Raw genomic sequence first — 15731 nt, 5'->3', positions numbered from 1 at the left:
AATACAGGAGAAATAAAGTCTTTTTTTTCCGCCTGAGCCCTCCCATTTTTTTTACCTGTCTGGCCTTCTCCTGATGCAGAGATATCAAAGAGCAGGATAGGAGCCATGATTTTTGGCACATTTTGGGGGAAATTATGGGATATATGGTACAAGCATTAACAGACCCACTTAGCATCTTTTTAGTATAAATCACATTGTTGAAACCAATAATTTTGCTACCAAAAACCGGTGTTGTAATCAGGGTGGATTTGATTTAAATCCAGTCAGTTTAAATCACAATTTAAATCACAATTTAAATCATTAGTAAAAAGGCTTGATTTAAATCAACTCGATTTAAATAATAATTTTTAAAGAGCAACTGTCATCTCTGTCCCACAGAGCTCCTCCTCTGACCTGCTGTTGACTCACCAACAGTCCCAATATTGCAGAATATACAGCCTCATGCTACATAACCAAGCTCCATTTCATGCTGAATAAACTAAATTATTAATGCATCTTAAATAGAAAATTATCTTTAGATAGATTTTTACTCCAAAAGTATTTTATTAAAATAAATTAGATAAAAATATAAAAAATCTGATTTTTTGATTTTTTTTTTTAAATCATTGATTTTGATTCACCCTAGTTGTAATCAGGAGATACTCAGAAGCTTTGAAAGGAAATTGGAATTAGAGGGAAGGTACAGCCTGACAACGGGGCATTAATTCTGCATTACATTCCTATCCTAATGCAGAAGAGCCTAGAAACATAGTTTTTCATCTGTCATTTTCATGAAATGCAATGATAAAAACTTTGTTTGGTTAAAAAAATTATCGGTTATTTATTCACTTTAAAAAAAAAAAAAGTCAACCAAACTTGGTAAAAATTGTAAATAAAACTTCCCTCAATTGTACAAATAGCTATGTCTAAATAGCTTGTTTGTCTATAAAGTTGAAATTTATTAAGCAATGCAAGTAATGTCCAATATTGCTTTGTTACTTCGGGATTTTTTTAACCTGTTATATCCTATTAACAAATTCAAAAACCTGGTTATATGCACTTAGTACCACCCAGATATCCTTGTCCGCTAATGAATTATTTCCATATTTTCAGGACTATTCCAAAATTCATTAGAAAAATAAAAGTCCCTGATTATAAAGATAAAAATGTATTTGGAGTACCATTACTGTTAAATGTTCAAAGAACGAGTCATCCTCTTCCAAGGAGTATATTCCAAGCTATGGACTACTTAAGACACCATTTTCTTGACCAGGTACCAGTATGAAATGTGTTTAGGTTCACATCTTTGGTTTTTCTTTCTCTATTTCTCTGTCTGTCTCTGTCTGTCTCTCTCTCAAACACACACACACACATACGAGTAGAAGTCCAATGCACACATTTCTCAAGACTTGAGAATTCTTGTTTGTTATTATTATTGTTTATTTAATTTGTATCTCACATTTATTTTTACTAGAACTCAAGGCAGCAAACACACCTTCCTGCTGTGTTTTCGCCCACAACAACAATCCTGTGAGGTGGTTTAGGCTAAAAGAGAGTGACTGGCCCAAAGTCATCAAGTTAGTTTAATTGACTAAGATGGAACTTGAACTCATGGGTTCTAGTTTGGTGCCTTAACTATTAGACCAAACTGGCTCTATTGGCATGTAATTGCTACTTAAATAAATTGGTACTTAAATAAGTACATTCTCTTCAACCATGATTCATTTTGACACACGTATGATGACAAACTCTCTCTTTGTCCCTGCTCCATCTTTTAGCTTTCAGAGCTGTTTGTCATAAATCTTTTTAAAGAAAAATCTCTAGGATGCTTTTCTTCCAGTAACATATCTTTACATTGTCTATCTAGTCCATATCCTTTCTGCTAAATCTAAACTGTATATTTCATTTGGGGTTTGGAGCATGAGGTTGCTTTATGGGGTTGGTCGTGATTATACATAACTGGCCAACTCACTCTCTCAAGGTTTGCTCCTTATTAATTGTAATTATTAATAGATGTGCACCTGCCACTCATATTTTGATGCATTAAATATTGACCATTAATGTATAGTAATTAGCGTGTGTGTGTGTATATTGTGACTTTTAAAACATTCTGTTTTCTAGGTTGGTCTTTTCAGAAAATCTGGTGTTAAATCTAGGATCCTCTACTTAAGAGAAATGAATGAAATTAACCCAAATAACATGAATTATGAGGGTCAATCAGCCTTTGATGTGGCAGACATGTTGAAGCAGTATTTCCGAGATCTTCCAGAACCTATATTCACTAGCAAGCTCTGTGAAACCTTCCTGCACATCTATCAATGTATGTAGATGCTTTATTGTTTTGGGGTAAAAAATGAACAAGGGGTCATTTCTGGTGGAGGATATGGGGAAGGAGTGTTTCTGGCTCGCTCAGTTTGATGAGGGTAGTGGAGAATTCCCCCCCCCTTGCCCCTCTTGTTCTTGCTCTAGCTTGGGGGGCTAACCACATTAAGAGGAAGAGGGGCAAGGGTTAGTATGGTGTGTGACTTGATGGAGGAGTAATCCATCAAGGTAACCAGTGGGTTAGGGAACCCACCAGTGTGGGGTCAAATGCTTGCACAAGCACTTGATTGATGCATAGATTGGACAGCTACAGTATTTTAGTTATCTAGTATGAATGAAACTTCATAAACTGCCAGATGATCATGTATAAGTATAAGATTATACATTATAGGATTATTCTTTGGACCAGTGTCATTTGATGGGACCCAAGAGGTGTCCATTTTCGAGAGTCTGTCCTATGGAACAAGCTCCTCCCTGAGATTTGGATGGCCCAATCCTGTTGGCTTCCTGGGAGACTATAAAAATCTAGTTTTCCCCTCAGATATGGTTCTGAGGTATTAGTGGAGCTTAGTATGGATATCTTGTTTTGTGTTGTCAAGTACTTGTGTTGTCATTGGTCCTTTCATAGCAAGGTTTTCTTATTACTCAAAGCCAGGCATATTGGCATGAAATCCTTCTCCTAATTCCAGCTATGTAGGTCCAGCTGTAATTACTGTGCAATAAGAATAAGGAACTCTGTGCATGTTCAGATTCTCTCTTTATCGATATACATACTCCATGAGGGATAAACCATGTCCCGAGCTTCATTTTTCTGACATAAGTCCAACCCAGTCCAAGCAGTACTTCTCCAATGCTCTAAATTAAGTCATTTTATTACTGTTTGGTGTTGGTGTTGTTTCATGATTTTTTTAAAAAAAATATTTATATATATTTTGGGTTAGCCACCTATAGTTATTTGTTGAATAAGAGACCACACACATTTGTTAAATTGATTAATTCATTTCTGGACATTTTAATTATTATTTTATCCCTGAGACATCCTATGCTTCCTTAATGTTATCATATCGGTACTGCTACTGGTACTAACTAAGGGATAGCTTCTATTGATTTCTTTTAGAAATGCAAAGATTCTTAACGATTCACCATTTAATTCAATTAATTATAATTAGTCCTTGGTATATTCTGTATTCCTTAATTTAGATTTTAACACAGTTAAACATAACTGGATAGTAGGCCCGGGTGGCAAGTTCTTTTTAAGATAATATATACATGTTGTTTAAGAAATGCTTTTAAAGATAACATATCTAATTCCTCTTTTCCTTTCTCTTCTTAGACCTACCAAAAGATCAGCAATTTTGTGCTGTCCAGGCTGCCATTCTTCTTCTCCCAGATGAAAACCGTGATGCTCTAAAAATTCTGTTGTACTTCTTAAGGGATGTTGTGATGTTTGTGGAGAAAAATCAGATGACTCCAACCAATATAGCTGTGTGCCTGGCACCATCTTTATTCCACCTCAACACCTTGAGGAGAGACAGTTCTTCATCTTCCAGGTATGTTTTAAAATTAAATTATGGTTAGCATCTGTGCTTCATCATTGCAGTTATTGTTTCCCCATCCAAAAAGTGAGAAAGCAAGGATAAATTTCAAAATGGCTCAGAAATTGATTTTTTAAAGTGTGCCTGGTAAGTTATTTGGCAGAATTCTAATTGTAACTGAATAATGATAAGGACCATCATTTGGAAACTGCAATGAATGGATTACATGCTGGACAGCAAAATGCTGAACAAACGTTTGCTCCTTGGCAGGTCTTTTGAGTGATAGTTTGGCCATTTAAAGATAATGATTAAAGCTTGAATAAAAAAACAACAACAAATCTATGAAAGAGTGACTGGATTTACATTAAAGAGAAGAGCAAGAAAACTGGATTTTGGGGTTGGATGACATCCCCCCAAAAGAACTTATGCTGTGTTGTTTGGGCATGGTGGAAGCAAGGACAGAAAGACCCAGAACAATATAATGAATGGTGTTGATGTAAGCTTAGATATTTTATTTTATTTCTTGCTTCCACTTTCTTTTTTTACTACTTTTTACTCATTTGTTCTCCCCCTCCTTCATTTTACATAACTCTGTTTTCCCTGACAGATAATAGGATGACTGGTATGTTTGTCTGCTCTATAGGGAATTCTGATTATAATTACCCTTCCTGATCATAATATGTTGGGTGGTAATGCAGTTTTTAATAAAGTAAGCATAGAGCATGCTAGAAGAGAAAATAAATAAGCCACCTTCCCCCCTTGATTCTTCCATGAGTAGTGCTTGAGAATACTTCTAATTCTACATCACCCTATCTAATGTTTAAATAACGCACAAGGGAACAAAGCTGGTTGATGGAAACCTTGCCTCTGTGAAAAGTACCCTTTGAAACTATAGTTAAATGTTTTGCTAACCTGCAAAACATTTACGTTTTGATGGGTTGGTTGTCTTCCTTGAAGATATTCCAGATTCTATGTTTGTTTGAAGTTGAAGACAGTTTAGTTTGCCAGCCTATAAGCTTGTGGTTTATGATGAGTATAGAGAGAAACTACACAAGATTATAAACTGTCAGGCCATACAGACGAATAGGCAGACTTTAAGTGTGTATAATTTTTTTAGCTTCTTGCGTCATCAGTCACTTTCGTGTGGCTTCCTCCCACACTGCTCTAATAACACAAGAACATAAAAGTCCTGTGAGACTTAATTCTTTTGCCAATATTGCTCCACCTCCTCGAAGAGACATAATTGGGTTAGGAAATAGCCACAGAATTCAGTGTTCCCACAAGACCATTTGAAACCAGAGTAATGTTGGAAGCAATCCCACCAATGGAATGAAAAAAATTAACCAATACAACTTTTCTTGAGAAACAGTAAGTGGCAGCTAACTTTTAAAGCCCTGAAAATAAATAAAAATACAAGAGTACTGTAGTCATGGAAAAAGATATATTTTGTAGCAAATATATCAGATTTCTCCAACATAGTACCCTCCAAATATTTTAGACTTCACCTTTTGTCATCTGGGAGTATGAATTTTAATCAAATATATCTGTAGTATATCTGATTGAGGAAAAATGTAATATAAAATACATGATACGATAATTCCCAAAATATGTTGGACATTTGAAAGTGCCTCAGTTTGCAATTGATCAAAGTTAAGAATTATTTTTGTTTTAGACATGGGGTGAGAAATCAGGGTAAATATATATGCCTGTGCAGTATGTATGTATAAAGAATATATAGAGAATTAGCAACTGCATGAATTGTATGTGTTGAATATCTGTCCACCATTGTATGTTATAGTTAGGCCTTGTACATGAAACACTCTTCAGCTTGTAGGCTTTGAATGTCATTGTAGGTTAAGATCTGAGTACAAGTTTTATTTCTGCAGGATGGGGATCTGGAAAAATAAATAGTAGTTCAATTTCTGTCAGAGGTGAAGAGAGGTAAAGCATTTGAAGAATGCATTTTAAGAGGCTTACACATCCCAGATGTGCATCAGGCAATAAAACAAGTCTTGTGATGTTCAGCATTCCCCAGGGAGAAAGAAAACAAAGATGATGACAGCTTTGTCAGTCATAGAGAGTGAAAATGTGGTCAGGGCCAGAAATGTGTCAGAAAAATGAAGGGGAAATGTTGCATAGTTTTTATTTCTAGGTGAAAAAATTTGTATTTCTATGGAGTTTTAGAGATGGTGGTAGTGGAGACCAATACTTTCAGGGTTTTTTTTCTATCTACAAATTATAGTAGGTTTTATCTTACTAGGTTAAGAAGCCGTTCTTTTAAAATTGGGAAATTTTCTGCATTAATATCTTGAAATTTAAATTAAAAAATTGGATTTTATTACTGATATCAGTGCAGGGACATCAAAAAGCTCTATCTAACAGCTCTGATTTCAGAATTGAGGTTAACAATATCTATGTCTGTCTGTCTCTGTCTGTCATCTATCTCCTTCCTTCCTTCCTTCCTTCCTTCCTTCCTTCCTTCCTTCCTTCCTTCCTTCCTTCCTTCCTTCCTTCCTTCCTTCCGTCTATATCTATCTATCTGTCTGTCTGTCTGTCTGTCTGTCTGTCTGTCTGTCTGTCTGTCTGTCTGTCTGTCTGTCTGTCTATCTATCTATCTATCTATCTATCTATCTATCTATCTATCTATCTATCTATCTATCTATCTATCTATCTATCTCGCTGGCTGGTTGGCTGGCTGGCTGGCTGGCTTATTAGCTAGCTAGTTAGCTATCATCTATCCCTCTATTTATCTACTATATCTATCTATCCACCATCTACCTAATCTTTAAATGTTAATAAAATATTCCAAGATAGAGCTAGTAGAGATGAATGCCAGGTTTTTCGCAATCAAGGTTTTGGCCAGATGCCACAAGAAAGCTTTAAATATGTAAATATGAAAAATACTCTCTGGCAAAGCATTGAGAACTCTTGAATAATGGAATTGGCTTTTCCTCTGAATTTTTGGCCCAGCTTTTATTAAAGCATTTTAATGATACCAGACAAATCAATGACTGCTTTGTATGTTTAACTGAAACAAAATTAGCTACCACTTGCTCTGTTTGGATAAACTCATTAAATGCTCCACAAAGAGGTATTACATTAACAGGCTAATATACTGGTTTATCTTAGTCTCATATGCAGTTTTTAAAGTGGTATTTGATGTAACTAGAAATGCAAACTGGAATGGGTGAAGCCTATAATCGTCACAGGAAATTATTTATATTGCATTCTTTACTTTTTTTTCAACATCTTAGTGTTTTTCTCCTCTGAATTATACCACCCTAAGATTGGGTTCAATGCTCATCTATATTGCAGCCCTCCCTGTCAATTTATCTCTGCTCTCCCAGGAATTGGGACCCATCTTGCTCACCTCTTCACACCTCTCTAGTCATAGCTATGCCCAGTTGTTCCTGCTCCTGCCATCCAAGGAAACCAGCCAAGAGAACCCACCCCTGCAAAACACAGACCCTCAATATCAGTTCAGAGATGGTGGAATTATATCTACTGGTTATAACTGCCCAATGTCTTATTTTCTTATTTTTTTCCACATACAACATATAACCACTTCCTTTTCCACTTAGCCCTTCTCTCCAAAATAGCAAATGTATTTTCTAAACCAGAACTAGTGGCCAGTGATCAAAACAATGAAGTTGTTACATTTTCTTTTTCAAGATCTAGCCAAAGGAAGCTCAGTACAGGAAAACCTGATCAGAGGGATTTGAGTGAGAACTCGGCTGCAACTCATGGCCTGGCCCATATGATTATGCAGTGTCACAGACTATTTGGGGTAGGTGGTATTTTTTCAAGCATATTTTTTAAAAGTCTGTTCTAACATCTAGGAAGTAGAATCTGAGTACGTTGCTTATTGGAAAGGACAAATAGATTATTTTTTAAATTATTTTTTCAAATTATTGGCAAGAGTAATCTAAGCCAAACTAAATAGCAAACAATGACTGTTTTAAGTTTTCTTTAAAAACAGACCAATTTATGTGTCTTTTCATCACTCATTTTGCTTGCCTTTCCTGAAACACATAGACCTCTGCTTATGGCCGGTTGTTTAATCACCGTTTGAAATATAAGGAACACAGAACAGTTCATTTGTGGCCTATAAACCACTTTTGGCATTATAAAATGTCAGCGATTGTATTTGAAATGTTTGGCAACCGACTTGTTTCATGACTGGTTGCAGCATCCCTTGGTCACATGTCCATGTTTTGTGACATTTTTTGTTGGCTTCCAGCAGTTTTGCAGATTTCTAGCAAAATGTATTCACATTTACGATCCTGGAATTGGTTTAGCAACCTCAGTGATTCACTAAATGACAGCCTCAAAAAATGTAGTAAAATCAGGTCTGATCATATCGATGCCATATGATCTATAACTATTCTTTTTAAAGAAAAAAATATTTAGTGTATTTTAGTGAAATGGATATTATATGTTTTTAATTCAGTTCAAAATGTAAAGCTTTGTTTTTAAATAAATATCTAATTGTCTTCATTTTGTTTTCCCTTATATGAGTATTTTACTTGATTCCTTTTTGGTTTATTTTAAATATGGGCTCAGAAATATTTTGGGGGCATGAGTCATCTATTCATTAAGAGCTAACAATCTCTAGTTGCTTATAACAGAAAAGCTGATACTTCCCAAACTGATCTAAAACTTCCTTAATGATATGAAGGAAATGTGAGTTTCCCTGTTTCTGCTTAAGAACAGCTTGGACATAATTATACTCATTCAGTATAATCATTCAGCCCCGTTTTTAAAGATTTTTTGGCATCTCTTCTGCTATATTTACAATATCATTTTGCAATGAAAGTTTAATTGTCTGATAGGAAGCCAACCAGGTTAAAAGTAATTTGTACTGATATTGCCTGGCTCCAAAATGTTTCTTTAGACAAACATAAGAGTTGTTTTGATACAGGATGGGTGGCAAATAAATTTAATAAATGAAAATATAAATAAGCAATAGTCTGCTATTGAAAAAGCCCTTTATCCATTTTAGGATTGGAAAAATTAGCTGAGAATGAGCTGGGCTTTCATAAGGAATCACTTAGACTCAGCTCAGAGTCTTCTATTATTTGTAACTCATTGGCTTTCTACAGTTAGATGAATAACTTTACTTATTCATCGTATTTCCTCATATGATAGAATGCAAATGTGTATGAGAAAGGGGGACTGGATAGGAAGTGTCAAAAGAACAGAATGCAAGAGACTCACAGCCAATAATTTATGCAAAGTGCAGAATCAAAAGTGAACTTCAGAGTTCAGATATAATGCTTATTTAACATGATCTTTTTTCTCCCTTTCCTTTTGTATGGAAAACTGGCAATGAATTTGATAGGAACAAAACTCCAAGGGTATGAAAGCTGCCTTTGTACCTTATTAAGCCCTAAATTGCACTTTATAATATACTTTTCTTCAGTTCTTTAAACCCATGTCTCTAGAGCAGTATTTCTCAACCTTAGCAGTTTGAAGATGTGTAGACTTCAACTGCCAGAATTTCCTAGCCAGTTAAGAGTGCCATAGCCATTCCTACATGTGCTGAATGTATACAGATTTCCTTTCTGATTTGGTGGTATATTTTCTTCATGTACATAAGACTATAATGTACTACTTACTGAAAGTAATGTTACTTTTTATTTCAGGCAATGTAAATACGTGTGCTCTTTTTCAGGTACCCAACTATTGCTTTGATCAGGGATATGAAAATGAACACAAGCAAACAGATTCAGGTGAAATAGCTCCACATCAAGCCATTTTAATAAAATATTCTAACATAGTGACATCCCTGGAACACTTCATGCAGGACCTACTCAGAGATGCCAAAGAAAAATTCAAGAACTGGGTCACTTGCTCCATCTTAGACGGAGTAGACTCAGCATATAAGAAGGTAATTTAGCAATTACGCCTTAAGGCACGTTTAATCACGGAATCGTCCTGAATTTAACAATAGCTTTTAAAAAAAAACAAATGCAGAAACTTCAATTCTATAGAACTATAAAAATGAGCAGAAATTGCACTGAACCAGCCTAAATCCCTATTGATATTTCAAGTGACAAAGTTTGAAAATGGCATTAGTACTGTTTCTTAGTGTCTCAACTCTGAAATACTTGCAATCATAATTTGAGTGAAAATAGTTTTTTATGTGTTTTAATCATTGTGCATTGTGCCAAACCAAATTAAATGCCTAAAATGTCTCTTTACTGTTGCTTGGAATACATAATGTAACATTTAATGATAAAAATGTCATTGCCCTATTCTTCAGTATACAGTTTTTGTCTACAATCTTTTCTAAATACTTACCTGAGACTGAAACTTATTACAATCATGTTTATTTTTTTAGTGATGCACATAAGATTGTGCTTGTCCTAAAAGAACATTTGTTACAGGACTATCCATTTGGGCCCCAAATTGCTTTAGTTGTCTTTATATTGATTCAATGGTGCTCCTAACTTGTTTAAGTATTGAAGGATAGATGTCTGCCACATTTTTTCTTAATATATTGACTATATTCTAAGGTGGATGATGACTACCACATCCATTTATGGAAAACGTCCGTTGAAATTGATGCTGTTCCTAAAGTTATTCTACACCGGATATTGATGGAGCAACATCTGTGGGATCCAAACCTTCAACAAACAAACATCCTGGAGATTTTAGATGATGAAACAGATATTTATCAGTACACAGCAGCAAATATGTCTCCACTTCCTTCAAGAGAATATGTGGTCCTAAGGTTAGAAACTCTAATAAATTCCCATTTTTTGACATTTGTTGATCTATGATTTTTACAGTATTATTTGTCATACATATTCTCAGAGGGAAAAAATCCTAAAAGATTTAAGTTCTAGGCTGCATTAACATATAGATAGAATCACGATCACGTGAAATGTTAATACCACTTTATAATGCCTTGGTAAGGCTATACTTGGAACACTGCATCCAGTTTTGGTCGCTATGATGTAAAAAAGATGTTGAGATTCTAGATTGTAGAGAAGAGCAACAAAGATGATTAGGGGACTGGAGGCTAAAACATAGAAAGAATGGTTGCTGGAATTGGGTATGACTTGTTTAATGAAAAGAAGGACTAGGAGAGACATGATAGCAGTGTTCTGATATCTCAGGGGATGCCACAAAGAGGGAGTCAAGTTATTTTCCAAAGCACCTGAAAGCAGGACAAGAAGCAATGGGTGGAAACTAATCAAGGAGAAAAGCAACCTAGAACCAAGGAGAAATTTCCTGACAGTTAGAACAATTAATCAGTGGAAATGATTAACTTCCAGTGTTGGAGTATTCACAACTGTCTCCAGAAGTTGTGAATGCTCCAACACTGGAAGTTGTTAAGAAGACATTGGACAACCATTTGTCTGACATGGTATAGGGTTTCCTGCCTGAGCAGAGGGTTGGACTAGAAGATCTCCAAGGTTCCTTCCAACTATCCCATCCCATCCTATCCCATTGTTTGAATCTCCCTATCCTACAATTGACTTAGATTTAACAAATCACAATTGGTTTGTTTGCATATTGCACTAAGGAAAAAACAATGACTTCTGACGGGTGTAAAAATCACAAGGGATTTAAATTTCCAACCTGTAGTGCACTTATTTTTCCTTCAAATTAAGAGTGTAGAGGTTTCGTAAATGAAATTACTAAAATATTAATTACAGAGAAAAGGATTTAAAAAATGGTAATTTATAACTATGCTTATGATATCAACTGAGAAATCTGTGATGGGATGGGAAGGCAGAATTAATTGGTAGGTGATTGCATTCTAAACTTTGTCAATGGAAAATTTTAAGAGTTTGCTATCCTGTACATGTTCTGCAAGTCCTTTGGGAAGCAAATTGTTCTATCCATGGGGTAAACATCCTTTTTCTATATTGAGAAGAGTAGTTGAGCACTCACCCCAAAATCTCAATATTTCAGATAAAAATAATACAATCTCAATGGGTTGTCCGATTCATCTGAAATATTGCAAGATTTGACAGTTTAGTGCACGTGTGTCAAACTCGATCGCGTTGCGGGCTGGATCGTGATGTATCAAGATGTTTTTTGTATTTGTAGAGCCGGGGTGAGTGTGGCTTGTACAGGTTGTATACGGCCCATGGGCCGCCAGTTTGATAGGCCTGGTTTACTGAGATCTTAGATATTGTTTAAAAATTTAAGTTAAAAATATTTAAGTTTGCAATCCTGTGGGTGCTATGTTGCCAAATTGTTCATTTCTACTGTTTATAGAAGCTGCAGTTTGGATTGGATTTTGCCTATATTTGACACTATTTCAGAGATATATTATATATGTATTGGGGAATATAATTGTTTATTATAACTAAAGTTAGAAAGCTGATATAAATGAAGTGTCATAAAAAGGTTATTTCTGTAGCTAATATGACTGTAGTTCATAAATATAATAGGAAATCATAATCTGATTTCCCCCCCCCCCCCCCACTTTGTTATTTCCAGGACTTGGCGGACTGATCCTCAAAGTGGCACATGTGTTCTAGCAGCTACCTCAACAGATAACAAAGGTGCTACTGTGAATGGAATTTTGGCTCACGTGATACTTTACCAGTACCTTATAGAAGTTGTTGCTGGTTCCCAGAAATCCAAAGTAACATATGTTTGTCAAATAGATACCAGGTATTTCTTCTATTCTTTTCCTTGAAACTAAAACCTTATATATGAAAGCCTTGATGTTCTCTGACTTAGTTGTTTGTTTGAGGGTATTTCATTACCCAATTTCATAACATCATCAGTGTGAGAATGAGGTATGCTCCCCATTTATATACCGTAGCCTGCCAGTGTGGTGGTATGATTTTCTTGACAGTTCATTATTTATTTTATTATATTATTTATTATATAGCCTGTCTAGTTGTGTTACGGAAGTAAGAATTAAGATGATTTTTTTATTATAAATGGTTTTATACTAATAGATGTGAAATGACACCCTCCCTCCCAAAAAAAGAAAGAAAAGAAAGAATGCTTATTATTTAGTTCCTAATATTGTGTTTATTTTTTTTTTGGTCAGGGGCCGGACCACAGAATGGTATAAGAGGGTTTTTGGTCATATCTGTGCTGCAGACATGATAAGGATTAAAGATTCTTTCAAAGCATCCCCTTATCGAAATTAAACCAAAGACAACAGCTTTATGCTTCTAGAGATGAAGATAATGCAAGATGGCTTCAGTTACCATTTTCAAATTTTGATTAACTGAAAAGCAGTATATAAAGCCATCGAAGAAGAATTTTACAAATGAAAGTTTCAGTTTAAACGTACCTTTCAACTGAATAATTTACATATTATTCTTTTACAGTGTTTTGCCAAGAAAATGAAATTATTTTTGATTATTTCTTAATTTATTTATAAGGAACATCTTTTAATAGTATATGTTAACTAATGTGTAAATGAGATATATTTTTAGATGTTTTATTGATTGAAAATGTGAAAGCAATAGTAAAATTGTATCAGCAGCTTACAGCCTGACCAGCTTTTATGCTGATTTTATTTTTATTATTGTAACATATTAGGAAACAGTGATGCTTGTATAAGAAGCTAAGCTAAGCTAATTACATTATATATATATATATATTGGTCATAGATTTTTGTATCTTGAGTAGCCACAATAATCTACTTGAGAATTTATACATCCATTTTTAATGCAGGAATTTTTCAGTTTGCTTTATAAGACACGCTCAAGGCAATGTTCAAAGCAGAATAGGCACTTTAAATGGAAAATGTTTACCTTTGAGAAATAATCGGTTAAACAGTGCTGCGTGGAGCTGAAAACACACTAGATTCACATTCTGTATTTACTTAGTATGCCCAGTTTTCATTTGTTTTTGTTTTTATACTGAAAAATGCCATTAGACTCTTTGAAGATAATCTCACTTTTTTAAAAAAATGAAATCTCTACCGATGTCTATGAGTAGCTTTCATTTACAATACTGGATGAAAAGATTTTGGATGAGAAATTGAATCAGATGACAACTAGTTTACATCTAAACCAGTTTGTATCTGCTATGCAAAACATAGCAAATTATATTATGGTATTGTGCCCAATCAATGGCATAAACTTATCCCTCTACAATGATTATATTTTTTTAACCACTTCACTTCTGCCTAATTGTCTTTTATTTTCTCATTCATTCCAGTATAATGGAACATTTGATCTTTTGGACGCTTTGTGTAACTCTTTAAAGATTTTTTTCTCCATTTATGAAATAAGTTACTCCAAGTTTGCCAGTACTTTTGGCATGCGGACTGCATTTTTTGCCTCCAGCTCCACAAGCTTAAAAAGATTCTCAAAGTATTATATAATTAGTATTTTTATTACTTACTATAATATATTGTTTTTCCAGTTGCATAAGCCTGTAACCCACAATTCCTAATTAAAGGATGGTTGCTAAAAAACAAGTCCTAACATTACAGTTAGCTTGATAGAATCAAGGTAATCATATTAAAATACATAACTACCCAGTGTATGTATACAATAACATGGGATTTTTTTTTTTAAAAAAACCCTGGTAATTCAAGTAAATATCTGCCCTATTTTTGGTGACACCTGCACCTTATCACAGCCTATCCTATTCAGGATGTTCAATGTTAATTTTTACAGTGGTGTTTTGTGCAGCTGCTTGCAGGAGATGCCAATGCCAAGCTCATTTGATTGAGCTTAAAAAATCTACCGTAGTTAATACATTGATGAAGGGCGGTCAGACTGAGAAACTGGAAAAAAAAAATGGAGAAAGCAGGAGAAAACTACTGCTATATTTTGTGTGTATTCATGCAGTTGTAGTGATTTTAAATTATCTATTTTCTCCAGTCTGCCAATCCATCTGATTGAAGTATTATAGCACAAAATGTTTTTTTTTAAAAAAAACATAAGATAGAAGTTAGTTGCAGCATTCTACTTGGGTATTCTATTTTGTGCTACATTTCATACATACTGCCATCTATCTGGGCTATTTTGTTAAGGTGTTGTAAATATTTAGCTATCCCTTAATTTTGTACTTGATGTAGATAATTTATATACTATTATAATAACACATATATTTCATATTAATGTGATATTCTACAAGCCCCTCAGTGAAAGAAATGTGTTTATTACAACTATTTTTTCTAGGTGTTTCATTATTGCTTTCATTAGGAATAACTGAGTAGCCAAATTGATTTCTTGGTTTGTGATGACAAAATGTACCTTTTTTAAAAAAGGTATTTTGTATAATAACACTAGCCATGTAAAAGAAGTCTTTGGTATTTCTACCACTGTTTATATATTTCCAACAACAAAAAAACCTCTTGCCGCATGGCATCAATTTACAAATCTTTAGACATGGAGAGCTGGTGAATGCTAATATTTAGCAGCTAAGTAGCAATTTTAGTAATAGAAAAGGGGGGAGGGGAGAGAAGGAAGGAAATAATATATTGAATACTATTGGTACTTTAACATGTTGAACATGCTGCAGTATTTTACTTCTTTATCATCTACTTGTATTGTCAAAATAACTAGTAAAAATTGTTAACATGCTTGACTTATTGACAATGCACCTTTAATAAAAAGGTGAAGCGCTTCGTCACTTCAATATTGATGTGTGTGGCACAGATAACTTTGTTTCATATTTTATAACACTGTATGTTTTCAATTCCTGCAACATATGACTTGGTAAACTATCAGAGAAAGCTAGAGGATCCGTTTTTCATTTAGAATCATATAAGCCTCTGACATAAATATTCCATTTTACTGAGCTCAAACATGACAAATTTCTAAAAAAAATTTTTGTTCTTGCTTACGTTTCCCTACTGTAATTCAAATTTTATATGAACTTTAAATTTATGCAAATTTTAAAATGCATACATATTGTGTCTGCATTTATAACTTTTGTGGCTGAAAAAACATC

General features: G+C 34.3%; 1 protein-coding gene across 3 annotated transcripts in view; it reads left to right on the top strand.

Moving 5' to 3' along the window:
• The window catches only part of LOC117658005 (rho GTPase-activating protein 7-like), a 92080-nt gene extending 76660 nt beyond the window's left edge, over positions 1 to 15420 (top strand). For all 3 annotated transcript variants that reach the window (XM_034406128.3, XM_034406137.2, XM_034406145.3), the window contains exons 7-14: positions 1093 to 1252; positions 2101 to 2299; positions 3635 to 3851; positions 7509 to 7623; positions 9511 to 9726; positions 10355 to 10572; positions 12297 to 12473; positions 12862 to 15420. In XM_034406128.3, coding sequence (XP_034262019.2) covers positions 1093 to 1252; positions 2101 to 2299; positions 3635 to 3851; positions 7509 to 7623; positions 9511 to 9726; positions 10355 to 10572; positions 12297 to 12473; positions 12862 to 12964 — 1405 coding nt within the window. In that variant the 3' untranslated portion in view covers positions 12965 to 15420. The remainder of the gene's footprint in view (positions 1 to 1092; positions 1253 to 2100; positions 2300 to 3634; positions 3852 to 7508; positions 7624 to 9510; positions 9727 to 10354; positions 10573 to 12296; positions 12474 to 12861) is intronic.
• The last annotated feature ends 311 nt before the right edge of the window (positions 15421 to 15731 follow it).

This window comes from Pantherophis guttatus, chromosome 2 (assembly GCF_059756535.1).
Source record: "Pantherophis guttatus breed Tessera chromosome 2, ASM5975653v1, whole genome shotgun sequence".
Classification (NCBI taxonomy): domain Eukaryota; kingdom Metazoa; phylum Chordata; class Lepidosauria; order Squamata; family Colubridae; genus Pantherophis; species Pantherophis guttatus.
This window is presented reverse-complemented; position numbering and strand designations above follow the sequence as displayed.